This window comes from Nyctibius grandis, chromosome 14 (genome assembly GCF_013368605.1).
Source record: "Nyctibius grandis isolate bNycGra1 chromosome 14, bNycGra1.pri, whole genome shotgun sequence".
Classification (NCBI taxonomy): domain Eukaryota; kingdom Metazoa; phylum Chordata; class Aves; order Nyctibiiformes; family Nyctibiidae; genus Nyctibius; species Nyctibius grandis.
In genome coordinates, this window is record NC_090671.1 from 4420274 (window position 1) to 4440994 (window position 20721).

The 20721-nt window shown below is 43.8% G+C and overlaps 1 protein-coding gene across 2 annotated transcripts; it reads right to left on the bottom strand.

Moving 5' to 3' along the window:
- RAB35 (RAB35, member RAS oncogene family) lies at nucleotides 1-15244 on the bottom strand. Of its 2 annotated transcripts, none has more exons than XM_068412384.1 (6): nucleotides 15048-15244; nucleotides 11195-11245; nucleotides 10309-10432; nucleotides 3425-3549; nucleotides 3208-3332; nucleotides 1-2655 (listed from the first exon to the last, which is right to left on the bottom strand). In XM_068412384.1, exons 1-6 carry the CDS (start codon nucleotides 15223-15225, stop codon nucleotides 2527-2529), a joined length of 732 nt encoding a protein of 243 aa, XP_068268485.1. In that variant the 5' UTR covers nucleotides 15226-15244; the 3' UTR covers nucleotides 1-2526. The 2 variants fall into 2 exon arrangements, with proteins under 2 accessions (XP_068268485.1, XP_068268486.1); XM_068412385.1 differs by lacking the exon at nucleotides 15048-15244 and adding an exon at nucleotides 14714-14861.
- Nucleotides 15245-20721: the final 5477 nt, after the last annotated feature.

Below are 20721 nucleotides of genomic sequence, written 5' to 3' on the forward strand. Positions count from 1 at the left end.
AAGATTTGGCAGCTTGTAACCTTTATTTTTAGTTTTTTAAAATTATTTAAAAAGCATAATTAGAAACTTCCATTACAGAAATAATCCTAGCAAACCAGTTAGACATTCCATTGCTCAACATTTAGGAAACTTCACATCAGCACCACTAGAGACACAGTCCCCACCCCTTCCCATTGAATAGTCAGTGGCAAGAGCAGAGAGAGAACTGCTCCTCTACAGCCAGCTCTAGGAAAAAAAGAAAAAAAATCCCACTTCAAGCCAGGAAGTTGGACACTTGGATTGGCAGAGTTCAAACCGTGGCCACAAAGACCTAGACTCAAAGAGGACCAATCTTTACATATAAGAGAACACTCCAGGCTTGGGTGCACCATTTCCTCATTTTATTGCATCATTTCCAGTAAATTCAGACATTTTCTTTACTTCTGCCTATATGAAGTTACTCCCTCCTAGATCTGCACACACGCTACCACAAGAGTCCCAAAGTGACGCAGCTGGGCCCTTTAATCTGAAAGTGGTAACCGTCCCAGGACAGCTCCATTTCAACAGGAAGGCTTTGAGGACTGACCCAGCTCCTTCCTTGGGCACACACCACATTCGACATCAGAAAGCAGACAGGATGGACTGGTGTAACTTAAGCTGCCACCTTCCATAGCCGCTCAAGTCTACAATTATCAGAGCTCACACTAGCAATATCATCCCAGCTCATTCTTATTCTTGGGTTACCAATGAAAGATATGTGAAGAAAAGAGATGGGTGAAGGCAGCTGGATACGTACTCCCAGCACCTGAACTGATTAAAAAAAACCAAACGTGTTACACATTCATAGTTTGCATTTTTTAAAAAGTCTTTAAAGTGATTTGATTGTGATGTGATTGTATGATTAGGGCTCTTACCACAACCCGTAAAATCTAAAAAAATGCAGGCAAAATAAGTGACTAAAATTTAGCCTCTCGAGGGGGAGGAAGGGAGAGAAGTGGGCTGATTCAAAGCTCATGGACACTGGTGAATCATGTCCTACCAAACTAAGGCCAGCATCTCCATAGGGCCATTTACTGACAAACCGAGTATGTCCACCTTCAGGGTCTTAAAGGAAGTCATACCCTCCGTGCCTTTTAGTCATTTTAAGGAAAAATTCTTTTTTCGTTATTATTTAGGCCATTACTCAGGTGCTAAGCATGTACTTTCAGCCCAGACATTTGATATTTTAGTTACACGCGCATACACTCTCCACCTTTAACTACATCTGTTCAGGCTGATGACCTGAGCCCTTGTTTTCCCAGGAAGGCAAACAAGGGCCAGGAAAACGTTGCCGAGCACAGCGAGACCAGTTTGGTTCCAAGGGTGATCCTCCACCACCACACAACCCAAGCAAGCAAGCTTTCCATTTCTTTTTACATTAAACAGCAGTCCTCCTTTCTAAGAGAAGAATCCTGGGAATGATCCTGCAGCAGCTTTCATATTCAGACATCAATCCAGAGCAGCTGGATTTATTTTCATGCCTTTTCTCTCTCAAAAACAAAAGCTTTGCCACCAAAATTCACATTCAAGTTCAGATCGCCTATTTGTGGACAGGGCAACGAGGAGAAGTTTGGTTTTTTTTTGGCAGAATCACATGATTTTTGTTGTTCTCAAAAGAAATGGACCCTCACTTAGGACCCTGGCAGAACCAGAAGCAGAGGTCAAAGGAGTTACAGTTTGCTTTTTTAAAAAAAAAAAAGTTTTATCCAAATAAATCCCACTTCTGCAGGTTGGTTTGTTTTTCAGTATCTTGATACAAACTAAAGGAGAGCACAGGTACAGCTGGGCTGCAGCACAAGAAGGTGAAACCCAAGGACCCAGCCACAAATCTGGATCATGGCAAACTGAAATTCAAGGCCCCAGCAGCAGCACCAGCTGCCAGCCCAGGGGCTGGTGAAGTGAAACCCCAGGCTCCAGCCGCAACACCTGCAATCCTGGTACCTAGAAAAACAAAGCCTGAGCCCCAGCAAAAGCCTGGAACTCCAGGTGAAGCCACAGGTCCCAGGGGCACCAGTTGCCAGCCTGGAGCCCAACAGAAATGAAGCCGGAGGCCCCAGGAAGCCGTTGCTGCCAGCCTGGGGCCAACTCAAATTAAGAACTTTGTACTATTTCTTTAAAAAGATGAACTCTGCAGTCCATGATTGGTTGACATTAAGAAGGCATAAGCCAAAGCGACAACAGGGAGGCGAGGCTGGTTAAAGCAATATACATTATATACAAACTCTTGGGTTAATTAGTCCACTTGGTAGGCAACGTCCTTCTTGTCTACAAGGCGCACTGGAACGAGCAGGGGAGGAGAGCGGGGCAAGATTCCATCCGATACCTTCTTGGCACTGAAGTGGTAAGGTGCCAGCGCCTCTTGATAGAAAACATGGAGAAAAAATAATCTTTAAATAACGGCACAAAACTGAGAAAGTCCTCCCAAAGCCTGCCCCAGTGGAATTGCCCGAGTCTAGCTGGAGGGGCTGATCTGTCTGAGAGCAGAGTCTCTGCAGCAGGGAAAGGGCATTAGCAGCACCGCTTCTTCCTTTTACTGTTCTTCGTTAGCTTCACCACATCATTCTGTTGCTGCTGTTGCTGCTTTGCTAAGTTTTCTTTCTTTGCTCGCAGGACTAGCTCTGTAATGCAATTAAACATCTGCAAGAGAAACAAGCAAGTTCAGACCACCCAGGAACTCAGGCTAGCTTTTGTGGGATGCTGATCGTCTGAAGCAACTCCACTTTTCTAGATATTTCAGTAACAGTTCAGAGATATCCCCCAACCCACTATGGGCCAAGACGAAATCCAGTACCTTCCCGACTCACTCCCAAGCTAAATCAGTAACACCTCTATCTCCTTTCCCAAACCAGTAAATAGAAACAGGTCAGTTTGGCAACTGAGGCTGGGAATGAAGATTGGGCAGTCCTACCTCCTAGAAGCATTCTCCTTAGTGACAAGTCTTCCCTGACACCATGTCTAATATGTTAGCACTGTAAAGCCAGTAAAAATGCAACATGGGCTCCTTCATTTCTCTTCCCCAACTCTGCCAAACACAGCTGGATGTCTCTTTTTGACATTTTACCTACTCACTTGCAACTTGTACAAAGCATTTTATCTTTCTTCCTCAATGGGAAGAATGTAATTGTTATTTTTTTCCCAAACTATTATCCCCAAATCGTTTTATCTGTACTCTTCTGCATATTATATTACCTCTTCCACATTAATATTTTCTTTGGCGCTGGTCTCAAACAACTGGATCTCCATCTGCCCAGCAAATTTATAGGCATCTTCTGTTTCTACCACTTTTCGCTCTGGGTCATCATTCTTATTCCCCACTAAAAAAGGAAAGAAAAAAAAAAGTCATGTTGGTACTCCAGCAGGTCAGCCCACTAAGTAAGATGTTCTAACTCTCTGATGAGAAACTTACCTAGTATCCGGCAGACATCATCACAATTTTGATTAATTTCATGCAACCACCGCTTTACATTCACAAAAGATTCTGCACTGGTTACATCGTAGACAACAATGACCCCGTGTGTTCCTCTGTAATACCTATGGAGCAGGAAAAGACAACAAATGTTAACTTACGCTATGTATTACCTTCTCAGCTCTTTCACTTTGCTTCTACATGATCCATAACAAATCCCCAAGTTACAGCAATCAAGTGCCCCCATTTTCTTTCCACCGGGAGCCATTTAATTCTTTTACAACTGCTAGATCACGTGTTATTCCTCTAAACGTACAGTTCCCTGCTCATTTAGTCTATACAAGCAGTCCAAAGACTGCTGTTTACTTTCTTGTTCAGGTTGTCAAGATCTTCAAAGATGAATACTGTCTTCCAGCTACGTGAGCAAAAGGTAGCAGTGCCCCCAATACCTCCTCAGAACTGGGATGTGACCCTTTGTGTTGTACAAGCCACCTTAAGCTTTTGCAGTAATTTTGTTATCTGTGAAAGATCACTTACAGACTAAAATTTCAGCAGATCTCCAAACATATGCAACCCTCAGTCACAGTTCTCTTGAGCTCACAAAGATTTGTCTTGTTGAGCGACTGTGTTCTGATCGCACCTTCCTACTCAACAGATCGACTCCATATGTGCATTCAATGTGCTCTGCTACCTTTAGCCATTAAAAATAAGCTTTGTTTCAGTTTATTCCCATTAGTCTTGGGCAACCAGCACCTTTAAAAGATAATGAGCAATTCTGATACAAGAAAAATATCTGAATTCAAGTTCCAACAGTATCACCTGCATGAATCTACTAAAGGCAGACAGTATGCACACCACGAGAATGCTATATATAAAAAAAAAAGCTCCACCTTCTCAGTTTTCAGCCACATTCACAGGGCTACAAGAGTAATTGAAACAGCTGACAGTGAGGTCTTCACCAGCATCCAGTCTTTATATTTTGTGTAGCTTTATTCTTTCCTTTTCATTCCCTCCTCTTTCTTATGATCAATATTAAGATTTTTAATAAAACGAATTCAAGAACCCAGCATACCAAAATCAAGGTTTTTTCCCTTAAATTGTGACAGCATTTCTAGACCTCGATCTCTTACCACAAGCACCTCTTGCAGCACTCGCCCTTCCACTGCACTTTAGAGATGTCCTCTGTGACCACTCTGGTCCTCTTTGATAATTTATTCCACACCTTCGAACTTCAAAGCCTTCCACTAATCCAAATGCACTACCTTGCACAAGATCTCAAAGCTTCGGCTCGCTTCTGCTACTGGTGTGCTTGAGCAAGTCACTGTCTCTTCCCCACTTTTAGCCTCATCATCCCTTCTATAACAGAAGCCACGTGCCTTTATAAACCATCAAGACAGAGTTCCACACCCAGGCATACATCACATACAGAGTGCACACATCTCCCCACACCCCTTTCCTCTCATGATCACTTTGTGGTGACAGTCACTGGGTATCAATACTCCTCTCTCATACCATTCATGCTCTACAGAAGTAGGAGAGCCCACTCCTGCTGCTCATCAGGGCACTTTCAGAAGACAGACAAATACTTCTGCCATGCCATGTTTTACCAGTAATTTATGCTGTACATTCACTTTCCTTGGCAACAACTAACTCAGGTAAGAATTACTTATTCCCAGCCCATAAGAGATCCTGCACTTTCAAATATTCTAGTCCATCCACAATCAGTTCCTTTAATAGCTTTAAAACCTGCTACAGCACTGCATTTGTGCTCTACTTCATTACAAGCTCAACTTTATTTCATAGCTTAGATCCTTTAGAGGAAGAAGGATTCCATAGCCTGAATTCACACGTTGCAAAAATAATCGATCCTCTCCTGACACTCACATGTACTGCACAGGGGTTTTTTATGAATACTATTTTGTGTGATAGCATCAGAAAGGGAGAAATCTCTGATCCTGTCAACACACTAGATTTTTCTACGTGTGAAAAATAAACTAATTATCTTCAAACTCTCCCATATCACCTAATAGTCTCTGAATTCAGCAACCCTCAGGCTGACCTACCCCTTCCTCCCTAACACTGAGCATTACGTTTGCAAAGACACCACTCAGCCTTTAGAGAAACGCAGTGGTTCAGCTACACCTACACAGAGCTGCTTCACTCTGCTGTGCACACCATAAAACCATGCCTGGCATCCCAGTCATCCAAACCAGAGGACCCAACGGAGCATCCTGCTGTTCCTACCTTGCCCACGCACCTAGGTTTTCTCCTAGGCAAAGCATATGATGTTGGGGAGTAGAATAACATGCACCCTGCACGTATAGATCCCACTCCTGACATGCTGTCAGCACAGTTGTTGTTTGCTCCTGGGGATGAGGACTGTGGGCTGGACCATTCAGCACAGACCACTATGGCATTCAAAACTCTGCAGGAGCTGGGAGCTGCTGCCACAAAGCACTAATATTGCCAACCACCTCATCAGAAATATCGTCCTTTGTGCAAGACAGCAACCCCTGACTCCTGCTGAGTTCCTACCAGCATACACTGCTTCTATTTTTGGAAGGCAAAATTGTCTGGCACGTCATTCTAGAAAGGTTGCCAACCCCTCATCTACACTAAAATGTCGTTTTCTCCATTGGCTGACATTATCTTTCAGCAGCCCCAGAGACAAGACCATGACTACCTTTTATTCTCTAACTCTTAAGCCACATAATACACATTTTTCTCAAAAAGCCAGTCATGTTATTTTCAGTCATTTGTTAGATACAGACTTATGTCCTAGATAACATTTTAGGCTTAACAAACAGAGCAAAGATTCTCTAACCCCAAGTGCAGGACAGTACTAGAAAACAAAATCTGATTTATCCTACCCCAAACTTCAAATTTCAGAATGATGCAGTGCAGAACTGCTTTTGTAACAAGTTGTAGGCTTTGGCGAGTGGAGAACAGATGGGGCTTTTGGCATTCAGGGAGGAGTAGGTGTAAATTTTGTGCTTTTGGCAACCAAGAGGTAGTTGAGGCTTTGACACTAGGGAAGGAATGCCTTGTGTTCTTCCCATCCACATTTTAGGGAAGATGGAGACCATAGAAATGACAGCAGAAGAGCAATGAAGTTCTCAATCTCAGCCTCCCATTCAAGGGCTAAATGTTGATGCTAGCTGTCCTCTGTATGGTAGGTGCGCTCTGCCATGTACCCTACAAACCTCAAAAAACAGTACCTGCTACTACTCGTAGTGACAAATACATTAATGGAATACAGAGGAAAAAAAAAAACAAACCCAAAAGAAGTTATAGAACAGTTATTCATGTTTAGAGTGTCCATGAAAGCATCTCATTGAGGTGAAAGACAACCAAACCTGACCTGTATACATCCTTGGATGCTTGGTAGTAGCCAACTATCTTCCATATGGTTGGAAAAGCTACCTAGATCTAAAGGCTTGTGTGGAAAAGGCTTAAGAATTATATCTACCTATATAATTATATTTAAAGAAGCTAAAAGACATAAGCTTACTGCCTTGGAAACATTACCTACTAATACTGCAGACTTGATTCAGAAATCTTCAGAACTGATCAACCAAACTCACCGTGTCCTTCAGCCATCAGCATTCTCCCCTCACATCTCTGCAGATGACCCTTCTCAGCAGAAGGGAACATTCTGCCCTTCACTGTGGTACTCCCCACTACAAGGTACCAATAAGAAAGTTCTCAGATTTCCTCTAGTAAATGCTTCCCAAGATTAGCATCTGGAGTTATAACAACTAGTTTCATGAAGCATGATGGTAGCTAAGTCAGATTTAGAAGAGACAGAGTATTATTGACTGCATCAGTTCAGTAGGGTACATATGTTAATTTTTTCAGAAAAAAAATGTAGCTGGCCAACTTGAAAGATAGGTCATTGGTTAAATCGAACATCTTTGTTAATATTTCACTAGTTTGTAGTATACATGTTTCCTTGGTTTTCAGTCCTCTAGAATTCTAACCAGTTCCAGAGACTTCCAATAATCTGTTTTCATACTCATCTTTTTTCCAGGTTCCTGGAAGCACATCTATTTTCACGGGTCAGTTGACTAGTCTTTCGACCATCATATCTGTTTAGAAGACACAGCACTTCTATCATCTCAGAAAGCTTATCCCTCTCTTGAACATGCCATTCCACACAAATGCATGGCAGAAAGTCCCTCTGCTATCACTATTCATCCTGAGCTAGCATCTCACAACTATTATTTAAAGCTTAAATCCTAAAACCCCAGTCCTGAATCGGGACAAAGTAGTCCTACCTAGAAGAGCAAATCAAGTACAGGAACTGGTTGTTCATGCATCTTAAGTATTCCTGCTAATACAGCTGAGTCCTGGCATGCTACATCTCTGGTGAATTGAAATCAAATTTAGAATTTGGATGACGTTCCATGCCAACCACAGTCACACAACTTGGCCTCTCCTCCCACTAGGCACCAGCTATCCCAGAATTTCCACTTTTAATAGACAGTAAAACCAGCTGCTGTCTTTTACACTTCCCAGTCTGAAATTCTGATCTAGTTTATTTTTCCTGAGTGTCTATAGAATAGTCCAGATCAACTTGATTTCTGTTCCTTAACAGTTTTATTCTGTTCTTCAGCTTCTGTAGCTGTAGTCAAGTAAAATCAAAATAGCATATAACCTTTTAATGTTTCCCAATTTTCTACTATTAACTTCCTACCACCTCTACCGTTTTGCAATTCTAGGCCTACACAGCATAATTCCAACCTATTACTATCATTACCAGATGGGCTCTAATTTCAGACTTCCTTGCCAGGCTTGGCTCAACATCAATCTGAACTCTACCTTTAATTGTAAAGGGACTTCCTGGCCGACACTAATACTGAAGGAACACCTTTTTATGTTCCTAACCTCAATCTAAATCTCAATCTAGTCAAAGACTAGACAAAGACTACTCCACTGTTGACAGTGCACTCGCACTCCACCCATGATTTGGTAGCCAAGCCCTTTCGTAAGTACTAGCATGGTAACTCGATTTGTCACTCAGCTTGGGATAAGCAAATCAGTTACAGTATCACTTTGCCAATAAAAACAGACAGAACCATTTCTGAAATCCAAATCTTGTTATCTCCTGTTTTTATAGGTGATATGTTTAGATCCAGAGCACCTCTTGAAAAACATCAGTGAACGCTAGACAGTCACAGCTAGCCCACCTAGCAGCAAGAGGAGTCATCATGACAATGTAACCAGCATTCCCAAAGTGTTCTCCTCAATACTTCAAATGCCCTCACACACAGGAACTTCTTTGCTTAATGTTGCACAAAATTCAAATCTTTCTTCCCTGACCATGGAAGATTCTGTAACTACTTTACCAGAGTTAAGGCAGGAAAACGGGGGCCTTCACTTCCTCAAGAGTAAAAAATACCTCACTTTGGTAAAAGCTACGCAAAAGAAAGTAGCAGCAGAGTTCAAACAGGTCATGGCACAAATGCCTTCAAATCATTTCAGCTTCTCCATTTTAAATGTTAATCAAAGAAAAAAAATTTACACAAAACACTACACAAAGTCCCATCTGCAGCTATTCCCGTTCACAAAAGGAAGCCTCCTTTCCCGGTGTTCCCCGTTCAGCGCCGGATACCGTGGCTTTCTGAACTAGCTGGCATCAGCCCCACGAACCAACGCTCATTAACGCAGCTCCGAGTCGTGTCAGGGAATCTGAAAACAGGAAGGCCATTTGCTGACTCAGCACTAATTGGGGCACTCTGTGACTAGCCTGTGCGCACAGCTGATGGGAGCCGCAGCAGCGCATCGCTGCCTCCCCCTCGCCGCTTCCTGCCCAGAGCTGCCTGCAGCGCTGAAACAAGAAGTGATGTCACACACAGGAACCCTACAAGAGACAAACGAGTTTTTTCAAGCTAAACACTTAAGAAACAATGGAAGTAATCCAGTAATATCCGTATAGAAGCGCAGAGGAAAGGGGCGGTGCACACATCAGGTTCAATGTTGCCATTTCTAGCTGTTTAGATGAAACACAGATGCAACCAACCTCATTATTTTTATGTCTAAGTTACCCAATACATCAGCTGAACATTATCCCCCCCCGAAATAGGAGCCAAAAGAGAAATCAATCATGAAAGACCAAGTGAAACACCTGGGTCTTTCAAGAATTCTTATTTTTTGTCAATATCCCAAGAAAACAAGAGTTCCAAGTGTATTTTTTTCCTCTTCCCCTAGTGCCATGGTGAGCAGTCCCACCTTTACTGCAATCAGTTTACAAACAGATTTTATTCTTAGTTCCCACCGCTGCAGCTCTGGGTGTGGTTTCTTCAGGAACAGGAAAAGCTGCGCACACGCTCTTCAAAAGGACAATGAGCATGAAGCTGAACTCGAACCAAGGAAAAGGTTAACTTCATGTGGGCGTCTGCTTCAACAGAACTCCACACAAAGACAGCCGCTAAAATGCATTTGTCCTAAAAGAAAACTAAATATCGGAAATCCTATTCTTCGATCTCAAAGCTATTCATTAGTTGTACGACACTGACAGAGGGTTTGCACTCTGTCCTTCTGCAATACAGACACTCAGAGGATGACCTTCTTGGACAGGCTTCAGAGACGAGTTTTTCTAGCGTATGCAGAACAGTGAAATAACTCCAGTGCTACTGTTTGGAAACCACCAGCAGAGGAATAAGACAAAGCCATCATGGAAATGCACAGAACAGTGAGGAAATCTGAAATCCCAGTTCCAAACCTAACCACAATATCACCACTACTATCGGTTCTAAAACAGCTGAGAGAAGGCCCACCGTACAGACAGCAAAGCTATCGTTAGCTCATCAACTGCAACGTTAAAACATCTAAACCATAACTCTAAGCTACAAGATCCATACGCTAAGCTCAGTTATACTCACGTTGATGTAATAGTCCGGAAGCGCTCCTGTCCAGCTGTGTCCCAGATCTGTAGCTTCACCTTCTCTCCATTGATCTCAACTGTCCGGATTTTAAAATCCACTCCAATTGTGGTAATGTAGCTGCCTGAAGGGAAAGCGGAGATAAGTCAGGTTCTAACTCTGGTTTAATTTGGATGTCTCAAAGCACTTCTGAATGCTATTTGGCAGTAGCTCTCAGATTGGACATGAGAACAAGGTTCCTGCTGTCTGCTTATCTTTTAAAATGCCCTATCAGGTCATGCTGATCTGCATATTTTCATCTGTAGCTAATAGCTTTTTTCTAGCCATAAAGACACTTCTCTCATGCCACTCTTAAAATTTAAAACTCAGTGTTACAAAATAGAATTATTCTTCTACCACATTGCTGGTCAAGAGTAAGCACCCAAGTATCTCAAGAAATGGACAGTAACTATGCAAGTATTTCACTTGTGCAAATTTTGAGACAAAGCTTTGCTTTAAATGTTTGTGCAATCACTTGTTTTGAATACAGCCTGTTCTAAGAGTTCCCTCCCAATAAATTAGTTGTGTCACAAATGCAAGTGGCTAGCCACAACATTCAATCAATCTCAATCCCAAATGGCCAACAGGAAGTCTGCACAGAGTACAGCATAAGCTACAAAACCTAAGCTATTTCTGGAACCACGTCAGTATTTAAATACTGTGGGACTTTCAGCTGCAAGTGAAGAGCAGACCGGATGGCCTGTATAGGCTTAACCAAGAGAAGCAAAGTTAGAAGCATCATGTATCCCTAGCCATCAGTGGGTAAATGCAGAAGAACAACAACTTGCCAACCAGAGCAAGAGCAGACCTTGACCATTTCACTTACTGAAGCACACAAAACACTCACCTGAGAACGTATTATCTGCAAAACGCAACAGCAAGCTGCTCTTGCCCACACCTAGGACAAACAAAGACAGCAAGATCTTTGAATACAGTCATCTTGGGTGTCAGGTAACATAACAGTATTTTACCCATTCATTGCCTTTTTAACTCTAACTAGGATCGTTTCTCTGCAGATAATTTAGTACCATCCACCTTGACTATTCATGTCAGGACTCTCCTTGAAGATTTGATCAAGCCCACTGCAGTCACTCCAACATTTGGTACACTTCTTGCAGCAGTACAGGGTTTGTCTGGGGTTTTTTTTGTCCCCTCCTTCCTCCAGCCCTCAGCAGACTCTCAAACAGTAGCTTTTGAACTGCGGTCAGTTCTAAGAGGTCGTAAAAGAGTAATAACTAAAAGCAAGTTTATGATCAGTAGACTTACATTTGCTGAGGAAAGACCCAAAAATGAGTACATCCTGCTAATTAACAAGTACTCAGAACACTGCTCTAAACTACTCTACTGAATTCCACTTGCACATCATGCTTAACACCACTGCCTACCTCCCATTCATTTACGCCGTGCTGAACAGCAGTGGAATTTGGACTACTTAGACAATCAGACGAGGGTTTGGTACTATAAAGCTTATGTTATCATGGCCACAGTTTACCAGAAGCCTAAACCAAACAGGGGAGCTGGGAACCATTGTTCTATACGGCCACCCAAAACAGGCTTGTTCCACATCTAACAGGAGGGACACGTACCTTTCTGAAGTTGTACTTTTGCCAAAATGTTCCCATGAAACATTTCTCTAAGTGCTTTGAGTAGCACTTCATCCAGGTTTTCCTTATGTGATGGTTTGCACCCTGATCACACTCTGGTACAGGGAAGCATTTTTCACAGTGCTTCAGACAAGAATCATAAGAAACTCATTGCTGCACATCCAACCAAGGGAATCTGGGTATCAGGATGCCTCAAAGCTGTTATCTCTGCATAACATCTCTGCTGTTGATGTCCCTTCCTCCCCCTGCCCCCATAAAAGAAGTCTGCTATGGCACGAAGAGGAAATTCAACTTCACCAGGGTGATTATGTATTAAATCTTTTCAGGTAGAAGTTATTGAAACTAATTGTTCTGACGATGTGTAACTTGTAAGTTCTTCTTAATAGAAGACCTGTGCAAAAGGCATGTGCCAAGACTATACAGAACTCCAACAGTTCTCAGCTGCTGGCATCTGAAGATGGCTACCAGCACAAAAAAACACCCATAACCTAAAAATCTGCATGATTCCAGTAAGCCAGATCTCATTTGCAAAGAGTTCAAATCACGAGTCATCTGGAGTAGCCATGCTCACTTCTCACTGAGTATTACAAATCTTAAAGAAAAAAAGAATGCTACTGAAAAATACGAAGTTACAGCATGCATGCACTGAATAACTGAGCTCACAAAAGGTAGCAGAGCAGTTCCTAAACTTTAACAGAGGACTGGTTATTTACGAAGAGCTAAACCCCTGCAAAATACCAGTTGGCTAAGGTAAAAAAAAAAAACAAAAAGGTTTCAGCAAGTACTATGCTTCTTGATCAAGCAGCCTTGGCCTCCAGCTTAATAAAAAAAAAAAGCAGATGCTGGAACCCACAGACTTGTCAGACCACACCACCTTCTTCAAACGTCAGTCAGCCTCAGGCTATGCTGCAGAGCTGCCTGGGCTGCACATGACCACGGCTTTGTCAGGCTGTCCACCGCTGCATGGACACGGTCTTGCCTGTCCTGCTCTCAGCACTCAGGCAGCTTCTAGAGAGGAGAAACCTCCTGAACTCAGGAAGTTCTACATGCTCCTGATGACAACGATCTCACTAAACAAACGCTGCCTCTGACCCGCACTGTTCGCATATAGGGAAACCGCACTCTTCGTGACCCTCCGCTTCCTACACAGAGTTATTTGAAGAGCTGAAAAGAGAAGGCTAGCAGGGCCTCTCTGCTTGGTGAAGACAGCAAAATGAAACAAAACAAAAAAAGACCTACTGGCTTTGTAAAATCAAAATTAAAAGCAAATTTCTGTATCATACCAGTTTCTAAACCCCGTATCTTACTGAATGGTAGAGTGAATTAAAGAAGCAGGAGTGAATTAAAGCAGCACACACAAAGCACAGATCATCTGTATTCTTTTTAAATATTTGGCACAACTGCGATCACCAGCAGCTTTTCAAGATGACCTGTTCTAAAAACACACAAACCTACTACCCTCTTCACATACTTGCATACAGGGGAAAGCAAATGAGACTTAATCATCCTACCCAGTATCAGTCCACTTCCTACTGCAAGGAATAAACATCAATAAACAAGGCAAGTAAACTGTTTTGTGAAAGCAGGGCCAAAGCCTTCCTGTTGGGGTTAGCAAAAACAAAAACAAAAAAGAAAAATCAATACTCAAACTACATAGTGAGATTTAATTACAACAACAGTGAGCCACAGGCAACCCGACAATTCTCACAATGCTTTTTTCCTCTCACTGGATATACTACAGAGACTCAAGAAGACTCTGCTAAGAAATGTCATCTAATTGTTCAAAATGAGAAGCCTTCCTCAGAGTTTTCACTATCCTGTTTATCTTGCCTGAACAGCTCTGAAGCTCATCAGCAAGCAACAGAGGTACTGCTTTACTCAGAATGCAGCATTTGGTTTTAATAATCCACAGGCTCCCAAAGCGCCTAGGGTTTTAAGCTGTTTTGAAGCTGTTGCCCTTTCTCCCTCTTTAGGTCCCTTCGTGCAGACACAGTTTAATACAGAATAAAATATTTTTACATACAGCTAAAGCTTCTGGAGGTGACAACTGCCAAGATCATGCAACATTACACTTTCACCCAAGAGCCATGCCTCGCTGCGTGCCGGGACCTGCTGCCTTATGGACCACACCTCTATTAAAAGAAGAGGGTGGATGCCATCTCCTCCAGTCTATGGAAATTAAACTGTAAGATGTTGGAGTGTTACCAAGACTGAACTGGACTGAAGGCAGGAATCTTCCCAGTCACAGCTCTTATGTACCCAGACTAAAGCACCAGACACAGGCTGAGTTCACATGCTAGCCCTCCAGAAGTTTCTGAAACTGCTGCAGAAGTATTTACAGGTCTGTTTTCAAAAACCTGTAACTATCCCTTATCCATAAGTATTTTAGGTATTTGCATCCTATACTATAGCTGGAAGCACCCAAAGCTACCAGCTCTTCAAGGATTTATTAAAAAAAAAGTGGCAAACTCTAGAACTGAGACTTCAAGTTGAAGCACAGAAAGAGTCTTAAGGAATAATTAAGATAATAAACAGTATTAAAACGTAGTAGTTGCCACACTGGAAACAATGGTCCCTAGGGCTGAGGAGCAGCCAGCCCTTCCCATCGATGCCTCAAACCCCCTGTCACAGGGGAAGGGAACTCCCTCCTCATCCCAGCGAGAGATTAGCGGGTGCCCTCGGAACGCGCGGCTGGCGAAGGCCGATGCTGTCCTTACGCACTCGTGCCTAGCCTTCCTTCCGAACCCAGCCAAGCCATTTACCGTAACATCCCGGGGCAGCCAGTTCCGCAGGTTCATCAGATAACGACTCAGGAAGCCCAAGCGAACGCGCCCTCATTCAAAGCGCGGGGTCCCCCGGCGGCCCGCCCGGGCAGAGCCCACCGCCGCCGCCGCACCGGCACCGCAACGCCGGCGGAGCCCCACCGCCGCGGAACCGGCCGCAACGGCCCCACGGGTGCCCCGGGAGGGGGCCGCCCTCCCCGCCTCCCCCGCGCCGCCCGCCCTGGCCCCGCCGCCACTCTCAGGCCCGTCACGGCCCGAGGGGCGGCCACCCCGCCAGCGGCCTACCCCCGCCCCCGGGCCGCGCCGCCCTCACCGCTGTCGCCGATGATGAGCAGCTTGAAGAGGTGATCGTAGTCCCTGGCCATGGCCGGGGCGGCAGGAGCGGCCGGGGGCGGCGGAGCGAGCGGGGAGGGGGAGGGGGCGGCGGCGGCTCCGGGCCGGATCCACTTCCCGAACAAACAGCCGGAACTGACAGCGGTGCCGCCGCGCATGCGCTCGCCGGCGGGGGCCGCCAGCTGCGCCGGCACGCGGCCGCGCATGCGCTGCAGGACGCGGGGCGACGCGCCTGCGCGGGAAGGGCGGTGCCCGCCCTCCTCGCCTCCGCGGCGGCCGCTGCGCGTGCGCCCGCTGAGCCGTGCGGCGCCCGCGGTCCGCGCCTGCGCGGAAGGGGCGGCGGGGCGAGGGTGCCTCGCGCGCTTGGGCGGCTATGACGGGACCTGGGAGGGGCGGGCCGCGGTGAGGCTGCCGCTGTCCCTCCGCCCCACCGGGGCCCGTGCCCTGCATCTCCTCTACTGGTAGCTCGTCTGTCCCCTCTGCTGAGCCGCCGGCCCACCTCCGGCAGGCAGCGGTCTGTCCGCCTGAGCTCCCACAGGCGCTCGCGTGAGGCCTGTGGATGTGGCAGAAGGGGAGGCCGCCCCCCGGAAAGCACCAGAGGCGTGAGGGAGCCCCAGCGCTTTGAGGCACTGTGAGCCCCACTCCTGGGAAGGCACAGGAGCAGGCCACAATGGCTAGGAACGTGTTTTGCTTTTTCAATAAGACGCCTGTGCACCAGGGCAGCAAGTAGCCCAGCTACAAGAACAGTTCCCATCAGAGCCCAGCCTGCAGGTGAGGAAGCCCACAGCGAAGTGATACGAAATGCCCAGGTGTGTCATGCAGGCCTGGCAACTCAGGCCAGTCTGGAATTAGATTCCTGTGGTTTCTAATCCAGGATGGGCCTTGCCCTCTCACATCAGCAGCTGTGCCTGCACCATCCGCAGCCCAAATGCACAGTTTCAAACAGCACTCTCTCAATTGTCTGGCATACAAACAGCCTAAGTAATTTTGCTATCAGTTGCACAGATACTGACTACACAAATTCTGCAAGAGTATGATCACTTTTCAGGTGATCTCCACTGTTAGGTGGAGACACGGCACAAGAAGAGTGCTGGTTTTTCTCTTTGATTATTTTTCTACAAAAATATTTGTTCTTACTGGTACTTGAACTACTGAGATCAAACTGCAGTGTTTTGGTGTAGAATATGTAAATTACTTAGGACTTCCTTTCTGTAAAAACAATAACAAAAGGCAACATGGTAGTTCTTGCATCTGTCTTAAAAGTAATTTTAGTTTAGCATAGATTCAAACCAAAATACTGCTTACGGGACTGCTGTGTTTATTTAATTAGACTAAGCTGATTTTTAAAATTTTAACCCTAAGTTTACAATTCCTTGACACAAGTATCTCATGCATATGTCTTTCACATGGGCAGAGCTGTATTAGCACTGAAGAACACAGACCATTATGCTCAGCTGAGCCTATAAACAGGCAAAGGAAAGAGACACAGAAATCAAAGACAGTTAACTTGAAATACCAACCATAATGCTTCTGATAATTACAATTAGTTGTTCTAAAGATGCATAAAGAGTAGGCTGTACCTACTTTGATGATCTTTTTGGTAGGACCCAAGCACAAGCAAAAGACTGAAATCAGGAGAACATCACTGCTGCAAACCGTGTCAGTGACATTGTGAGGGTGTTCCCGCACCAGAACAGGTTGCCCAGGGAGGTTGTGGAGTCCAGCCCGCCCAGACAGTGCCCTGAGCAACCTGCTCTGTTCCACTGTGCTGTGAGTACAGGGGTTGGACTAGCTGAAATTGAGATGTGCCTTCCAGCCACAACTGTGCTGTGATCTGTGAATGTTTCTCAGGGAAGGACAGCCAGTTTTTAGCAGTAGTGCTTTTCCCTTAACATTTACTTGAAAGCTATAGACCCTTTCCTCTGGATTTATACAATAGGGTTTGGTTAAGAGGAATAAACCAATCCTAATTTCCTATTTCTTCTGCATAGGAGATTGTGGTGTGGTTCCACAGTTATATTTGTCAATTTGTATGCAATTCATCTGGAAGCAAACCAACCCAGTATGGCTAAAATAGTAGGTTGAAGATTTTTTTTTTTTTTAGCACATAAAATTGCATCTTTTAAATACTTCTGATCAACAATATGACTAATTCCTGTGGTTTTATTTATAAACCTTCCTTTATCTGAACCTTCAAAAAAGTATTCTGGCCTTGAAAGCTCATCCCTGTCAAGTCCCACACATCCTGAAATCCCCTTAGGCGACCTCCATCTCACATTCACTCTGCGACTCGTGCATTTAAAACACCACACCCTATAGCTCAGTCTGCATTACCCTCAAATGTATGATGTAGCTAACAGAGGAGCAGGAGAAAGGCTGGAGTGTTACCAGACATGAGCGTGTGTTATTTAACAGACTTACGTTCACAGAAACCCAGCTAGAAAAGGGTCTGCTGCTAGCCCAAACCTAGCCCAGTGCTAAAGCAACCACCACACACACATATTACCCACCCCAGTAAAGCACTCGGGCAGCCCATCATGTAACCCAACACGTGCCCCGAGCATCAGGGTAACTGCAGACGCTGCGTAGCTGCAGGGAGATCCCTTGAATCCAGCACACAAACCACCAGCTCAAACCTGGCATGACAATGACTGCTATTACCTTTATTTTTAAGCTCATGAAACCTCATCATGTGAAAAGCATGAGACAGGGTGATGTTACCTAATAAAATGGACTGTACAAACCATGACTTACCTAAAAAAAAAAAATCTAAATATTTGAATATTTTATGCTTTCACATTTGTCTTTTTTCCATTGAAATTTTAAGCACTTTGTAAGTTTAAGTATCTCTCATAAATTATTTTTTGATCTTGAAATACACACAGCTCAGCTGTCGCTCAAAGACAGTTGCTTGACAGTTCAACGATGTTATTACAGTCAGTTGTGGGGAAAAATTATCTTTTAGTGACAACTGGTATTTTTAAGGACATTTGAAATGAGAAAAAAAATTAATTCTTTAGTCTCCCAGTTGGCACAATCAATTTAGCAGATCTCATGTTGTGGCAAAAATTATGGGTATTTTACCTCTGATGTATTATATTGCAGTGTATAAATAGTTGAGTGAAAAGTAGCTATCAAAACCCAAATTCAGTGTTTTGCTGTAATTGAAAAATCACCATATTCTCAAAAAGTGCAGGTGAGCTCCTACCTTTTACTCCTCCCTCTCAGAAACAGCTAAACTGAGTGCAGAAATTCAGCTGCTGTTTGGAAAGAGGAGTGAGTTTTTCCACTTGCTGCTACATAAGGTGGAAATACAAATCATCAAAATACCCTTAATAACGAAAGATCTCACTGGCTAAAATTAACAAGTTAATAAAAAAGGCTTCTGTATAACTGGAATTTTCTTTCACACGTTTATGTGGAGCATCAATTAGAATCCTAGATAAAACTGGTAAGCCAACGTGCCCCTGATCAAGAGCTCAAACAGCCCTTCTTCAGACAAGCAATTTTTTTCTTTCTTCCTGTCTGCAGTGGAGTGATTCCAATACAACCACTGAGCTTTTTGCTACCTATTTAGTAGTTTTTGAATGGCATAAAATTTTGTACATGTTTCAGTGCACAAAAGTTTCTGCATTGCATAGCTTCACTGCTGTTCCTCTGTTATCCCAAAACACAGCTCATTCATTAGAGATGAAACTAATCCCAGTGCCCTGAGACTGCCAGATCCTGAAGAGCATTTTGTTGAGTTTTCACTCTTTGGTTATTACCAATTCAGTGCAAAATACATAGTTTTAAGATCTAAAGGAAAATAAATAAAAACAAATACAGTTGAATTAGGCTACTAGCAATAATCCTTCAGATCTTGTAGACAAGAATTAAGACTTAGAAGCCTAGAAAACAGCAAATTTTTATGTAGGGAGGAAGGAAATACACTCTGGAATTACCGACCAGTTAGTTCTCAGGGTACTAAAAGAGTTATTTCCACCTAGAAGATAAGGGCGAGGGCATGAGAGAGAAGCAAAAGATAAAACTTCTTATGTCTAAAACTAAATATTTTAGTGGAGTAGGCTTTGAATTTCACACAGCAGTCCCGTAAGCAGTAAGATACAGACTAGATTAAGCTACTCCAAGGGATATCCACCAACAGTACTTGGAAGTTTTCTACTCACTGTAGTTACTTATAGCTCACTGGGAAACTATGCAGCAAGTGGCTTTCTACAATGGATTATCCCAGGGCTGGTGCTGCTTAATGTTTTCATTAATTATCTGCGTGCAGGGATAGAGAATACATTTTTTAATCCGTAGATAATAGAAAGCAGAACAGATTTGCAAGTCTTTTGGAAGGCAAAATCAGAATTAAAAACCACCTTCAGAATGCAGATAAACGTTATGAAATAAGTAGAACACAGTTTCAGTACAACCCACTGGAAAGTACTGCAGTTTTGTAGAAACAGCCAACTGCATAAGTACAAGATTGGAAATAAACAGCCAAAGAGCAATTCTGTAGCTTGGCTTCATAGCTGATGAAAAACTAAACACATCAACAACACAGCTGTTGCAAAAAAACACCACCCAGACCTTGTGTGGGGATAGACACGAGTGTGTTACGTAGGGCTTGCAAAGTAATATTCTCCCCGAGAAGACCTGGTCCAGCAGTGGACACCAGGAGGCAAGTATGAATCAGAATGCAATGAGAAAAGACTTAGAAAATCTAAACTTGTTTCATCCAGGGGTGAGAACGCTGAAGTGACAATGCAGTTGCTGCAGATACTGTTTTCGATGCCTGTGGGAACGGGACAAGCAGCGATGGACTCTAATAGCAGCAAGGAGGATTATTTTTTCCAGACATGAGGTAAGCTCTGACAGTCTGAAAAGTTTATGTAATGAAATAGATGGCATAGAGAGGTTATGAAATGTCCATCATACAATGCTATAAAAAAATTATATGGAAATCAGTTAGGAATGGTTCAGCTGGAGCTGAGCCTATCTTAGGTAAGGGGTAGAATAGCTGATTTTCCCAAGTCCCTTCCAACAGTATTGCACTGACTTACAGCACATCTCTGTTGCCAGGAGGCTACGCCGCAGGCTCAGGAGCTGACATAACATGAAGAATGTTTTGACAGGTTCTTGTACTTGTGACCAGAACAAAGTGTATCTTGCTGTTTGAGGCATTAGTATGGGGAAGATAAAATGTTTTTCTCTTTCCTGCTACTGCATAGCAATCGGTGAATGTGTGTTCCCACGTGGTTACGTGTTATGCTCTCAGATTTTATGATGTGTAGTATTGTGTTCTCCTCCCTTCCTCGTGGTTTGAGCCATCCAGAGTTACATGCAAGGAAGATTCCCCACACACCACACCACACCACACCACACCACACCACCCACCCATTTGAAACAACAGATCTTAATGCTCTGCTCTGGCTTCTCAGGCGTGACCAGGTTCTGTGTAGTTTCATAAAACAGGTAAGGCTCACTTAACTATTACTCTACGTAGAATGTAAAGCTCATTTTTCCTTCTAAAAATTTGTATTCTGCAACAAGATTTGTCACTATTTCCATCAAATGGCATAAAAGGTATTAGTAAGTTAAACTAAAATTTTAAAAAGAGGCATACGTGGCCAGGTAAAATAAAATACTGCTTTCTTGGAGCAGGA